The sequence below is a fragment of the Eublepharis macularius genome, chromosome 5, assembly GCF_028583425.1.
Source record: "Eublepharis macularius isolate TG4126 chromosome 5, MPM_Emac_v1.0, whole genome shotgun sequence".
Lineage (NCBI taxonomy): Eukaryota > Metazoa > Chordata > Lepidosauria > Squamata > Eublepharidae > Eublepharis > Eublepharis macularius.
In genome coordinates, this window is record NC_072794.1 from 112,459,440 (window position 1) to 112,474,662 (window position 15,223).

Here is a 15,223-nt window from a genome sequence, read left to right on the forward strand (position 1 = left end):
AAACAGCAGACTTTCAGTTTAAACCGTTTGTTTGGAACTTGGGATGCTGGGATCCAGATGAAAGACCATTAATTTTTGGAAGATAGCTGTTCAAAATATGACCCCAGTCCCATTTCTCTATACATCATGTTTAAATGTAGAACATGCTTTATATTGCATTTTCAGTGGCAGGTAAGATGACCAAGATAGTTTCTCAAAGATAAAATGACATTTTAGTGAACATTGAAACTTACAGACAACCAATTAAAAATTAAAAACAATGCCCCAACAGCACGTTCTAAAACTATAAGTTTTAGTCTGCCCTGAGCCCTTTCGTGGGGAGGGTGGGCTAAAAATTGAATTAATAAATTAACAAATATATAAATAAAGTCAATTTCCTAGTCTAGCATTTCCTAGCATTCAAAAATTTTAAAAACCAGAAATGTTGAGGCTTCCGCACAACATTTTGTTGTAATTGTTCTGTTTACACATTTTCCTGGTCCTCGCTCAATATCTGCCTCAAACGTGCTTTACTCAGATATTTTTGGAAAGAACTCAGTCCAAACACCTCAGCATGCCATCTAGAAGGAAAGGTGTTCATTTTCCTGCTCTGCCTGTGCACACTGGCACCATTTGCTCACCTCATGGGCACAATTTTTCCAGTTTTTTCTTGCCATGGGCTTTCTGAGGTTTTAAAAAAATGGTAATTGATATTGCACTACAGCAATACAACAATCTTTTGCCACTTTTCTATTTTAAATATTAATAGAATTGCTATAGCGCATGTATGTCAAAAATAACATTTGATTTATATACTGCCCTTCAAGACAACATTCACTCAGAGTGGTTTACAAAGTATGTTATTATTATCCCCACAACAATCACCCTGTGAGGTGGGTGGGGCTGAGAGAGCTCTAGAGAGCTGTGACTCTCAAGGTCACCCAGCTGGCTTCAAGAGGAGGAGTGGGGAATCAAACCCGGTTCTCCAGATTAGAGTCCTAGCACTCTTAACCACTATACCAAACTGGCTCTCTACACCAAAAAGAACAAAAAAGTGTGGCTGTCAGTCGTCATGACAACCATGCCCTAAACAGCCAATGAGAAACCACTGCAGAACACATGTGGAAGGGAAAAGTTGGAGGCAAAGGCAATGGAAAGTGTGCCAAAAACTATCATGTATGGAAGTTCCACTGCCAACATGCATGCCTCTGCATTAGCAGCGGTAACAAAGGCAACATGGAGAATCCTCGTCGTGTGGGAGCAGCCAGAAATGTATGAAATATGAAAAAGACAGCTCTAGCTTGCATTTGCACCTGGATTTGGCAATGAGAGTCTTTATCCTTTCCACTTTCTTTTGCTTCTCCTTCATCTCCTCAGGACTCAACGGGGTATCAGGTTCCATCTCGATGTACCTTTCTGGGATGAGGACTTTGTCTGGAGTGGAAAGCTGAAGACCAGGCAGAGGCAGGTTGTGAGTTCAAAACATGGCAATTAAGAGGGAGTTCTTGCATTGGCCTAGGCAGCAACTGAATTTGAAATTTATTAAAACTTGAAAACAATAATAGCAAAGATTTTGTTTCAAAAATATACAAAATACTGCTTCTTAATAAAAAATCTAAACTTTTCTCCTACCAGACAGCTTGGGAACTAGATTGTAACCTGTCTATCTCTGATTCCCAGTGGTCTAATATTTGGAATTCAACAATCTTCAAAACCAGATGAATAAACATTAAAACACAATTAAGATATTGACAAGGTGGCATCTCATTCCCCCCAAACTCCATTACATTAGCAAATCAACTTCCCCTAGGTGTTGGAAATTATATGGGGAAACGGGTTCCTTTTCTCATTGCTGGTGGACTTACAAGTTCATAAAAAACTTTTGGTTAAATGTACTAATGCATATTAAGCAAATTACAGGGTGTGACATTCCTTTGAAACCTGAGCTAATTTTACTCAATCTCTGGTCAGAACATGATCTACCAGGAGGACTAAGGGACTTTATAGCTTCTCTACTAGCTGCGGCTAAGGCCACCTTGTGGAAGAATCCCAAACCTTCATCAATTGCATTATGGCATAATAAATTATGAGATTATTTCTTCATGGAGAAGATCACCTACCAACTTAAACAAGAAGATGCAGAGAATCTCCAATCACACTTCTTGGAGAACTGGCCACCTGTCTTGGACTATATGACCAGATACAACATAAAACCCTGCAAACCATATCCAATTGATCCTTTTAGTATTTGAAAACCGATATCAATATAAAGAATAACCATCAAAAACCTTTGGTCTATCAGTGGACATTCATTAATGCAATTACCTTATGCACATTTGCCTTTGTATATAGTTGATAATTTGTTTCTCGTGTTGAAATGTTGTGTTTGAGATGTTATGATTATTATTGTTATTAAAAAAATCCTCAAAAATAAAAAGTAAAAAAAAAGGGACTTCTTGTAAATGATCTTAATTCAGGCAAAGGTTTCTAATACCTGGCTTGATGTTGTACATTACAAAGCACCCTGGCTCAAACCTAACCTATTTCTGTGATGTTACCATTTGTAGATTGTCCTGGGTCCCAGCACCGAATAACAGACATAGGTTTATAGACTAAACTTTAGTTCAGTCACACATGATGACCATCTAGCCTGGCCGACATCATATACAAAATGATGGTAACTCATGGGGACACCAATGTGGCCTCCAAACATGGAATTCACTACCCAATGTAAATTCTAGGGAGAGAGAGAAGGAGTGACATCCTATTCTAGGCAGGCTGTAGTGTAGATGAACATCAGATTTCACCTCTTTGCTGATATCTACATCATAATGCTCTGGTTCCAGCTCCATTTTACGCAGCCGAGCAATCTCTTCCCGGGGGGTCTCATACATCTTGCCAGAGTCTTCCGAGCGTAATGCCGCCTCCAGATCAGATATGTCTACCTCATGGATGCTGCGGTGTCTGCGAACCTAGAACATATCAAGATCATCTGACTTTAGAGTCAGATGGCAACAGGAGGTACAGATTACACCCCATAAAACCTGGCCAGTACTTCTTCCTCCCATTTTGCTTCCATCCCTTCCTCATAGTGCAACACAATTTCAATGAGACATTTAAAACTTTGTCTCACCAGACTCTGTTTAAATAAAGCTGCACAGACTGTAGATGAGGTGGTAATCCTGTGTCTGGATTATATCACTATAGATTACAGGAGGGGGCCTGTATGACCGAATGGCTGAGAGTTAAGCAATCAACAGGTTCAAATGGTATAACTCCCAAGAGTTCTTAAAGAACTCAAAACTGAAATGGCGGAGCTTCTAACAAAAACAGGAAATTTATCACTAAGTATGCAAGAAGACTGAGTGGAAGTGGTCTCAGTGTTTCTCTTGCCTGCTCTCTGTGTTATGGTTAAGACAGGGTGTGGTCCTGAGAGATAGTATCTTGACAACAGCCCTTGAAACACAAAACCATCCCTATTGCTAGACAGACCCTAAGAAGCATTTGGGATCAAAAAATAGTCATAGAAATGCTTGTCAGAGTAGGCCTGGTAGATAAATCTAGCAAAATTGATATTGGTTCAATATACGGATGTTACCACTTTGTAAGAAGGAGTTTTGGAGACAGAGCTCTCTATCTGTTGCTGATTGGCTGGAAGCTGCAAGCTTCGCCTCTTCTCCTTCATGGAACCACTTTGGTGGCGCTTCATACGATCAATCTGTTCCTCTACGCTCATCTTTGCCTTCATCTCATTGGCGAACACTGCGCTCTTTGGCCTGTCCTAGGAGGGAAACACAGGATGCTTGCGGTTATCTACAACCTTGGGACATTTCTTGCACCTGGACTGGGAATTGGGGGTATATACAGATAAGGACCAGGTCCTAACTGCTAGAAACCATTTTTTCCCCTATTTCATTCTTAAGAAAAACAGTCCTATAGAAATCAGTTTTGGTTTCTGCTAGGAGAAAGAGCTCTGGAATAGCAAGAGAACTGAGATGTGGCTGGATCCAGCAATCCATGGATGCAAGCTTCATGAATATTTCCCATGTTTCCCTCCCCCCAGAAGTCTTTTCTGACTTCTGAGAAAGTTTATTCTTGAGGTCAAAGGACCTATGTGGACACCATTTGAAACAAAAAGTTCAATTTTCGTAGTATATTAACAGCAGAAATTCTTCCTAGCCATGAAATAGTCAGTTTTTCCCATCTTTGCAAGTCTTCAGTAATGCTTGTCCACATTTTCTGATAATTGTCCTTATATAGATTCTCATTTCATGCCAATACATTTATTCCTAAGTATTTTACAGGCTTTGTAGTAATAGCACAGTCCGTTATTTTCCCAATCTCTTCTTGTTCTTCTGTCGTTGCTGAAAGTAACATTTCTTTTTTTTTCTTTTTATTCAATTTATATCTGGAGTGCAGTCCAAATTTTAATATTTGTTCCATTACATAGATCAGATAATTGTTTGTTTTGTTTCAAATGGTGCCAATTCACATAGATCAAAAGATTTTAAATAAGTGGCAGAAAGTAATAAATGATTTTATATGAAAAGGGAAGAAACCAAAAATAAGATTTAAAGTATTACAAGATGGAAAAAAAACCGAGGAGGATTTGCAGTACCAAATATTAAACTGTACCACCAGGCAGCAGCATTGGTTTGGATAACTGATTGGATTATAAATCCGAGTATAAGACACATGTCAGGATGTCTTCTGTCATAGTCTACAAGGTCCTGTGTATTGCTTGTACTCTGCAAGGCCTGTGTACTGTTTGATTCTGTTTGACTCTGGTGTTAGAAGCTGAAGCTGCCTGGAATGTGCTTGCTGTTCTCTGCCTGAAATGTGAGATCCTGCTGTTATCTGTTTGGTTTCCCTGTTGCTTGGAAAACTGGGCCTCATGGCCTTGGAGTTTCCAACACATCATCTCTGCTTTGTTCTGCTGCTCATCTATTGAACTTAGCGAACTGTTTCCTGAAGCCCAGACTGCACTGCCATTGACTGACCTGCTGAAAACCAGGGGGAAGGACTTAGACAGTGTGAAGCTGAGTGCCAAACTGACCTGGCTGTATGAATGACAACAGACATTTGAGAAATTAAAAGCTCTATCCTGTGTCATCCTGTGTCACCCAGACGAAAACAAAAAGTTCATTGTGCAGGTGGATGCCAGCGATACAGCCATGGGAAACAGTAGGGGGAGGACGGACAGTTACACCTCTGTGCTTATGACTCTTGCAAGTTTTCTGACTGAGAGAAACTGGTCCATGTGGGACAAAGAAACAGCAGCTGTTAAACTAGCCCTGTCAAGTCAAAAAGAAAACAAAGGGAACCTCCAGAATCAAACTGCACACTAAACACAAAGGGAAACCCTACCGGAAGTAGCGCTAAATGTACAATATAAGACCAAAAATTAAGCTAACTTTATCAATTTTTTAACATTTTATAAGAGGGGTCAGAGGACAGAGCTCCTGCTCTCTTCCCCGATCCCCCCTTGACTGATGTTGCGGGGAGATGCGGGGGCGGAGGAAGCGCTGCTAGGGCCCATGGTATTTTCCCAAACAACGGACCTTATTGATAGTTTGAAATAAAATCAGAAATGGCATTCTATTTTCTGTATTGATCCTAGACTGATACTCCGATGGCTGAGCAATCCAGTGTAGCAAGCACTGCAGTATGATTCCCGTTGTATACATAGATATCATAATAGCCAGACACATGTAAAAAAGGGAGGATTATACAATTGCACATGCAAGCTAGACACGTGTGAGAGGGGTAATGGTGAGATGAGGGGTTGGAGGTTTGTGGGAGGGGACTTCAAAAGCACAAATAAGCCTCCACATGCATTGATACGGTAGATAATCACGCAGAAAAAGCAGCATCAGAAATGAAAACAGAATAAAACAGGTCTCACAAAAAACACTTAAAAACCAGGATCATTATGACCTGCTCGTGCATGGGAAACGATGACATGTGTAATGAGTGAGAGAGCCCGCCAGAGTTCTGTTGGCAGGCCGTCTCATTAAGAATGAGGGATTTGGAAACAGAACACAACAGGGAATATTGGTAATGAAAAACATTGGTAACACTGTGCACTGTGGGTTTATGACACCCTGTGTGCTATTCAGGAGCAAAACTGGAGCTGGGTGTTACTGACAGAAATAAGAAGGGAAGCATGAGGAGCAGATGCTGGATTTGAGTTCAGGCATTCAGATCAACACCAACATTTTAGGGAAATTTTCTTAAGCATTGCAACAAAAGGTTAAGCACTAATTAACTTAAATCCCGCTGACCTGCCCTGGCAATGCTGCTTCTAGTCAGGAAGGGCAGGGAGCTGGTGTCGATTAGTGTTGATTTTTATCCCACCTTTCCAAGCAGGTGAGGGGAGCATACATTGTTCTCCACTCCCTTTTTGTCATCACAACAATCTTGTGGGGAAGTTAGGCTGAGAAAGATTGACTGGCCCATAATCACCCAGGGATTTAAGTATCCTTAATGACACATTTTCCTTGAAATGAGCTCAGAATTTCACCTTACCCGGGAATTCAGTCCATTGGGCAGGTTGCTTGCACTTCTCCTTATCACACCTGATGTGGGTATGGTCTCTTCATCCAGGGGTGATTTGGTCCTTGGAGGAACAATGCCAACTAAGCAAATACAGAGGGCAAAAAGAAATTTAATTGGCAAGAAGCAAAAAAGTCAGGTTTCTGTCAGGAATAAATAGAAACCACCATATTCCAAATAGAGGCAGGATGTCCCCTTCCACTACCATCCTAACATTCTCCATGTTTTTTTTCCAATGCAAAGCTACACTGCTTTTCATTTTAAAAGTCGGGGCAGCAGAATTTGACAATTAAAACTGTCATGTGGACATAGCAAATCAGTGCCAATAGCTTTGGCTGGATCCATGTTCTATATCCTTCCAGATTCTAGCAGCAGCTTCAACTGAAAATGTACTGCGGTAAAAAAGCTCTGGACCCAGTCTACAGGGGCAGCTTCTTCCCTTTGGAACACTAAACTGCCATGCTTACCCTCTTTAGTCCCACTGAGAAACTTGAGGTCCGGCAGGTTTCTCGCAGCGACTCAAGGCATCCTTATTACATGGCTGCCACATTGAACATTGGTATTACCTTATCATTCATGCAAAGGTTCTATTGTAGCTTAAGTTTGCTAACAAAATACTTTTCACTGCTGTTAGCTACCTTGTGCATCATCAATGATAGAAAGACAAGACACAAGTTTCTGAAATAATAAAATCATCTTTAGATTAGCTGACTATAAGACAGTTGATCAACTATAAATGTGTCCCAAGTCAACAGGCATCAATTTATGTAAAAATGTTATTTTTAATATGATATATACATATATTTTAAACCCTGCAGATGGCAAGCCCCCCCCTCAGAAGTGGCACTTCCCTTTCGTTTCACACAGGAGGGAATACCTTTTCTAAGGTGATGCCTACTACAAAATACAACATATCATACTGAGCTTTAGAACTATTTTTTAACTTGTATGTCAATTTATGCTAAGAGAATTGACCAGTCAATAGAGTAAAATTCATAAATTAGTCAGCTAAGATTTTGTTTAACTGGTAATAACCCTAGTTTAAGGATAAGAGGATGTGGCATTTTAGTTGCATGATCCATAAACATTTTCTTTGTCTTTATGTATTTCGAAACTGTTATCATCTGATGAATACATGAAGCTGTCTTACGCCAAGTCAGATCTCAGATTGCTACCTGAGATCCTTTTATTGGACAAGGTTGGAACCTGGGACCTTCTACATGCAAGTCATGTGCTCTTCCACTGAATCATTTCACTGAACCTGAGCAGTCGGAAAGGTTAAAAGTAACAGAAAAAGTGAAGTCCTTTCACAGAAGTCACACTGTTGATATGCACCTTTGTTGAGAGCTACTTGCTTGTCAGCTTCCTGCTCTTGCCGCGTCTGCAAAAGCCCTGCCTCCATTGTTGCGTTGGAGGCTGTTGTCCGATGGTGGTCTTTCTTGCTGTGCTCGAAGCTGGACTTGGACTGAGGGAGCAAATACATTTCCTGTGAGGAACTGAAGGGATAGCTGAAGGGAGGCCCTGCCTCAGGACAGCTGCCATTTTCCTTAAGCACACAGACCTCAGATTCGGACACAGACAAACACACATGCAAAACCAAAAAGGAACAGAAATGCCCACACACAACGAGGAGAAGAAACAGTAACATGAAGATGCACCTGTGCAGGTTTTCTTTCCCTTCCAAATTAAATCAACAAATGCTCAATTCAGAAAAAATCAATACATTCAGAGGCAGGGTGGACCAAATTCATGCTCGACTCATGTTTGTAGAATCAGAACCCAAGCCAAAGGGTTCAGAGTCAGCTGCATCCAAATCACCACTATTTGTAACTGGGAAGATCGGCAACACTTTCTTATTCCTATTTCAAAGCAAAACAAGGTTGCAAAGGTTTAAGCTCACATTGGCAGAGGGAGGTGCTCAGTTCCTTGCAGATGCTAACAGCTGGGTGCGTCATACAGTTGCATCTCCTACAGTCAAAATCCAGACTCCATTACACTCTGTAGAAAGATTTCCACTGCTTTTAGTTCAATGAAAGCTCAAACCCTGGTAAGCACAAGGCCCAGGTATGACAGATAATCTGCCTCCACCCTGCACCAGTTCCTAATGTGAAAGAATCACAAATCATTTAGTAGTTTAGGACTCTATTTAGGGAGGAAGGTTATGACAGGAACCTCCACCTGCAAATGGAGGCAAAAAGTCTGTAGAAGAGCAATGAAGCTTTGGAAGAATATTGTGCTCTTGAGCTGAAAACGGCAACAGCTGGGAAAGGCATTTTCTGCAAAGAGGTATTTCTCTGCTGGGAAAGTCGTGCGCTCATCAAATGTCTGCAACAAAACCTGCTCAAGTCCCTCTCCTTCTGCTTCATCTCTCATAGCATCTCTGAGGGCAATCTCTGCCAAAACATGGAAGGCTAGTGCAGGGAATGAGCGGAGGAATGGAAAAGGACACTAGAATGAAAGCCACAAGGATGGATTGCATAGAATGTGCTGCCAAAAATGGGTCACAGGAAACAGAGCTGCAACCATTACACTGCCCACTTGGACCTTGCGCTCTCTCTGCCAGGCAATCATTTTGTACATCATCACCTGCTCCGCTTCTTGTGCCATCTAGAAAATTAACCTACAGCACCAAGATAGGAGCCTCTGTATGCATGAGCTGTCTTTCCAGACTATACTTTCCAGATTATAGTTGGCTCAAAGGCTCTTTGTGGATTCAGTCCATAATGAGTATTTGACCCACATCTTCCCTCTGTTACTTCTGCTCACTTCATGAGAATTACCAAATCCTTTAAAGGAACTCAGTATTATTGATACTAATAAAAATATTGTATTCACTAAAATACACATTATGGGTTGGAACTCATCAAAACAAGGTGTATGGAAGTGTTTGATTTTTGCCAGTTTCCCCCTCCCACAGCAACCTTCCAATTTCCCCCTGAATCGGCTTTTTTCCAGCCGGAACACAGTTCCGGCACCTCTCAAAAGTAATCACATGTCTGATGGTCCCGCCCCCGATCCCATTTCTTCCCCATGCACAGCCCAAGGTGCTCGGCTGTTTCACGGCACACTGAGCCTCAGCAGCGGCAAAACAGGAGTGGACCCCATGCCCCAGTTTGCCTCTGCCTTAGCTTCCTTGAGTGCTTTCCACTGGCAGGAAGTAGAAGGGAGCCTCTCCACTCCCAAAAACGTGCCAGGCAGTAAAGCAGCAGGCGTGGCCAGTCGGCACAGGAGATTTCCTGTCCTGGGCATGGAGATCAGGCGCTGGTGCTTTCCTTTCCCGGCACTCCTCTGCTTCAGTCCTGCACCCAGGCAACCCAAGCTCATGGGCTTGCTTGGGCCAGTGGCATAGTGTGTGTGTGTGGGGGGGGCAGAGGGGCAATTGCCCCAGGCACAACATTTTTAGGGGGGACCATGCCAAGGAGAGCCTGTGCTGCGTCTGCAGGAGGCTGCCCATGCCACCTGCCACACCAACGGGGTGGCTAGCTTGCTGGGCACTGAGCTGGCCCTCCTTCAGCAGCTGCTGGCTGAGGAGCGCACCAAGCTGGTGGTGGCAGCACAGGCAGCTGCAACGAACAGCTGCCAGATAAGGGGCAGGGAGGTGAGCAGGCCTGAATTGTGGGAGCACTTCTAGGGGATGGGCGACTGTGGCAGAGGACTGCCAGGTAACAGGTGAGTAGGCAAGTGAGCTCAAATCATGGGAGCACTCCTGGGGGTGGCTGCGCCCTGTGCGATGACATCACTTCCCGGAAGTGATGTCATTGCACAGTCCCAGGAGCATGTATGCAGTGCTAGGGTGCCACTTCTTGCCAGGAGTTGCCCTGGATGCTGGCAACCCATGCTACACCACTGAGTTCCACCACCTCTTTTCTCCGAAAAAAAGCCCTGCCCCTGAGGCTGATACTGGAGGTTCCCCATTTCCCAAGAGCAGATTTTCAGGCTGCATTTTTGGCTGCAGTGGGGGGAGGGGGCAGGGATTGTGTTTATCTGCACAAAAGTTCTTCCATGCATAAAAGTTTTAGATAGGATCCAACCCATTGACTGGGGGGGGACGGACCCTTTGTGGTTTGAAAAATCGATTTCAATTCCACCCTTATTAAAACAATCCTTTCCTCTGACTTTTTTCTAGACTTCCCCTGAATTCCCTAAACTTGGTTGCTACTGTTCTCTCTGATGTGGAATTCCCCTGGAATAAGCAATGTTAGTCATCATTTCTCAGCCTAACCTACTTCTCTGTTATGAGAAATAAAAGGGTAACTCAGAGCTGTCATAAGATGTAGTTTAAAAAAATAATGGCAGAAGGATGGTTGTTGGGGGTTTTCCGGGCTGTCTTGCCGTGGTCTTGGCATTGTAGTTCCTGACGTTTCGCCAGCAGCTGTGGCTGGCATCTTCAGAGGTGTAGCACCAAAAGACAGAGATCTCTCAGTGTCACAGTGTGGAAAAGATGTAGGTCATTTGTATCTACTCAGGAGGGGTGGGGTTGAGCTGAGTCATTCTGTAAGAGTTTCCCAGGGCGTGGAATGCTAATGGCGGGAGGCTTCACTGTATCCTGAGGCGGTTCTTTTGCATATGGATTGGTGCTTGATGTGCTAATCTTCTCTGCAGGGCTATTGTCGGGTGTGGAGTGTTTTGTTGGCCTGGTGTTTTTCAGAACTGGAGCCCATGCTCTGTTCATTCTTAAGGTTTCTTCTTTCCTGTTGAAGTTTTGCTTATGCTTGTGAATTTCAATGGCTTCCCTGTGCAGTCTGACAAAGTAGTTGGAAGTGTTGTCCAGTATTTTGGTGTCCTGGAATAAGATACTGTGCCCTGTTTGAGTTAGGCTATGTTCAGCCACTGCTGATTTTTCAGGCTGTCCAAGTCTGCAGTGTCTTTCATGTTCTTTTATTCTTGTCTGGATGCTACGCTTTGTGGTCCCAATGTAAACTTGTCCACAGCTGCAGGGTATACGGTATACTCCTGCAGAGGTGAGGGGATCTCTGCTGTCTTTTGCTGATCGTAGCATCTGTTGTATTTTTCGGGTGGGTCTGAATACTGCTTGAAGGTTATGCTTTTTCATAAGCTTTCCCATCTGATCAGTAATTCCTTTGATATATGGCAAAAACACTTTTCCTGTGGGAGACTGTTTTTCTTTGGTTGTTTGATTCATCCTGGGTTTGATTGCTCTTCGGATTTCATTTCTGGAGTAGCCATTTGCCTGAAGTGCGTGGTTTAGATGATTAATTTCCTCATTGAGAAAGCGCGGCTCACATATCCGTCTTGCACGATCCACTAATGTTTTCATTATGCCTCTTTTCTGTCGGGGGTGGTGATTGGAGTTTTTGTGTAAGTACCGATCAGTGTGAGTTGGTTTCCTGTAGACCTTGTGACCTAACTGAAAGTTTGCTTTGCGGATGACCAAGGTATCCAGGAATGAGAGTTTTCCCTCACTTTCTTTCTCCATTGTGAATTGTATGTTCAGGTGGATGTTGTTGAGATGATTCAAAAACTCCATCAATTCTTCCTCCCCATGGCTCCAAATGATGAATGTATCATCCACAAACCGGAACCATACACTGGGTTTGTGGGGTGCTGATTCTAGAGCTGTTTTTTCAAAATGTTCCATGTAGAAGTTTGCTATAACTGGGCTGAGTGGGCTCCCCATGGCCACCCCATCCATCTGTTCATAGAATTCGTTGTCCCATTGGAAGTAACTGGTTGTCAGACAATGATGGAATAAGGCTGTTACATCCTCTGGGAAAATCTGATTAATCAGTGCAATAGTGTCTTTTACTGGAACCTTGGTAAACAGGGATACAACATCAAAACTGACAAGTATGTCTTGTGGATTGAGTTTCAGAGAACTGATTTTGTTGATGAAATCTTTAACGAAATCTTTAATGAAAGTTTAACAAACTACAGGAAAAAAGACAGACAAGCCCAATGCTCGACAATGCACGCATTGTCATCAATCTGACAGACCGTCAACTCTCACCAGAAGAAACCTCCATCTTGGCAAAGGGAGGAAACTTTGCAGTCACCCCCACCAGAATTCCTGTGGAAGACATCATTGCAAATGTAGAAGCTGCCATCCGTCATCTACCTGAAGAGGAAGCTGAGGAAATAAGAGGAGAGACAGCCAGGATTCTACGAAAGGCAAAGCTTCCCACCAGCAATATAACACGCAAGGAGAGAAGTGCCATCAAGACCCTCAATGCAGATCCAGACATCATCATTCTACCAGCTGATAAAGGCAATGCTACAGTGATAATGAAAACGGAGGAATACAAAAAGAAGATTAAGGAACTCCTGGACCCCTCCACCTACAAAAAACTAAAACGAGATCCCACTTGCAAAATCACCAGGCTAACAAATGCGCTGATCAAGAATTCCTCACTACATCCCGACACGCACAGCAAACTATGCAAGACAGAAGCACAGCCACCTAGACTATATGGACTCCCCAAAATACATAAAGATTCAGTCCCACTCCGACCCATTGTGAGTGCCATTGGTTCACCGACATATGAATTAGCTAGACATCTGGCAGATCTCCTGCAGGACCACATCGGGAAAACCTCGTCTTACATCAAAGATTCAGCAGATTTCATCAACAAAATCAGTTCTCTGAAACTCAATCCACAAGACATACTTGTCAGTTTTGATGTTGTATCCCTGTTTACCAAGGTTCCAGTAAAAGACACTATTGCACTGATTAATCAGATTTTCCCAGAGGATGTAACAGCCTTATTCCATCATTGTCTGACAACCAGTTACTTCCAATGGGACAACGAATTCTATGAACAGATGGATGGGGTGGCCATGGGGAGCCCACTCAGCCCAGTTATAGCAAACTTCTACATGGAACATTTTGAAAAAACAGCTCTAGAATCAGCACCCCACAAACCCAGTGTATGGTTCCGGTTTGTGGATGATACATTCATCATTTGGAGCCATGGGGAGGAAGAATTGATGGAGTTTTTGAATCATCTCAACAACATCCACCTGAACATACAATTCACAATGGAGAAAGAAAGTGAGGGAAAACTCTCATTCCTGGATACCTTGGTCATCCGCAAAGCAAACTTTCAGTTAGGTCACAAGGTCTACAGGAAACCAACTCACACTGATCGGTACTTACACAAAAACTCCAATCACCACCCCCGACAGAAAAGAGGCATAATGAAAACATTAGTGGATCGTGCAAGACGGATATGTGAGCCGCGCTTTCTCAATGAGGAAATTAATCATCTAAACCACGCACTTCAGGCAAATGGCTACTCCAGAAATGAAATCCGAAGAGCAATCAAACCCAGGATGAATCAAACAACCAAAGAAAAACAGTCTCCCACAGGAAAAGTGTTTTTGCCATATATCAAAGGAATTACTGATCAGATGGGAAAGCTTATGAAAAAGCATAACCTTCAAGCAGTATTCAGACCCACCCGAAAAATACAACAGATGCTACGATCAGCAAAAGACAGCAGAGATCCCCTCACCTCTGCAGGAGTATACCGTATACCCTGCAGCTGTGGACAAGTTTACATTGGGACCACAAAGCGTAGCATCCAGACAAGAATAAAAGAACATGAAAGACACTGCAGACTTGGACAGCCTGAAAAATCAGCAGTGGCTGAACATAGCCTAACTCAAACAGGGCACAGTATCTTATTCCAGGACACCAAAATACTGGACAACACTTCCAACTACTTTGTCAGACTGCACAGGGAAGCCATTGAAATTCACAAGCATAAGCAAAACTTCAACAGGAAAGAAGAAACCTTAAGAATGAACAGAGCATGGGCTCCAGTTCTGAAAAACACCAGGCCAACAAAACACTCCACACCCGACAATAGCCCTGCAGAGAAGATTAGCACATCAAGCACCAATCCATATGCAAAAGAACCGCCTCAGGATACAGTGAAGCCTCCCGCCATTAGCATTCCACGCCCTGGGAAACTCTTACAGAATGACTCAGCTCAACCCCACCCCTCCTGAGTAGATACAAATGACCTACATCTTTTCCACACTGTGACACTGAGAGATCTCTGTCTTTTGGTGCTACACCTCTGAAGATGCCAGCCACAGCTGCTGGCGAAACGTCAGGAACTACAATGCCAAGACCACGGCAAGACAGCCCGGAAAACCCCCAACAACCATCGTTCTCCGGCCGTGAAAGCCTTCGACAATACATAATGGCAGAAGGTCTGGAGGTTTTCTTCTACCTCTCCTATTGCTCATAGCCAATAATGGTTGCACCTCCAAGGTTCTTATGACATGATATCCCATCTCAACATTGAGATGAAAAGCCAATTCAACATGTTTCAACTACCTTTTTGAGAGGTAAACGGATATATCGTATTCATTGTGAATGTCAATTCAAAATTGTGTTATAAATTGAATTGGGAAAAATATTTTTTGTCCATGATATTCTTGGTGATAATATCTATGATGGACATGTTTTATATATCACTCTTCTACTGGGCAGAGGTGGTAGTGGAAGCACAGAAAACTTGAGCATCAGTATAATTATAGCATTGCAACCAAGAACTGGAGGCAAACAATAGTTTTAAATGAACTGTGGGACTAGAGAGGCATTTCCATGAATACACTTTTTCTTTTGGCTTCCATTATTGTCATTGTTGAACAGATTTTGCAGGTTTCTGTACTATTGCAAAAACCAGTTTACCAGAGACAAAAGTGAGGGACATGTTCA

At 42.9% G+C, this 15,223-nt stretch overlaps 1 protein-coding gene across 1 annotated transcript in view; it reads right to left on the reverse strand.

Annotated features, from left to right (window-relative positions):
- The window catches only part of PLEKHA6 (pleckstrin homology domain containing A6), a 75,910-nt gene that overhangs the window by 5,875 nt on the left and 54,812 nt on the right, over positions 1 to 15,223 (reverse strand). The window contains exons 19-23 of the mRNA XM_054979260.1: positions 7,870 to 7,999; positions 6,508 to 6,617; positions 3,578 to 3,760; positions 2,787 to 2,951; positions 1,293 to 1,426 (exon numbers count right to left, since the gene is read on the reverse strand). Coding sequence (XP_054835235.1) covers positions 1,293 to 1,426; positions 2,787 to 2,951; positions 3,578 to 3,760; positions 6,508 to 6,617; positions 7,870 to 7,999 — 722 coding nt within the window. The remainder of the gene's footprint in view (positions 1 to 1,292; positions 1,427 to 2,786; positions 2,952 to 3,577; positions 3,761 to 6,507; positions 6,618 to 7,869; positions 8,000 to 15,223) is intronic.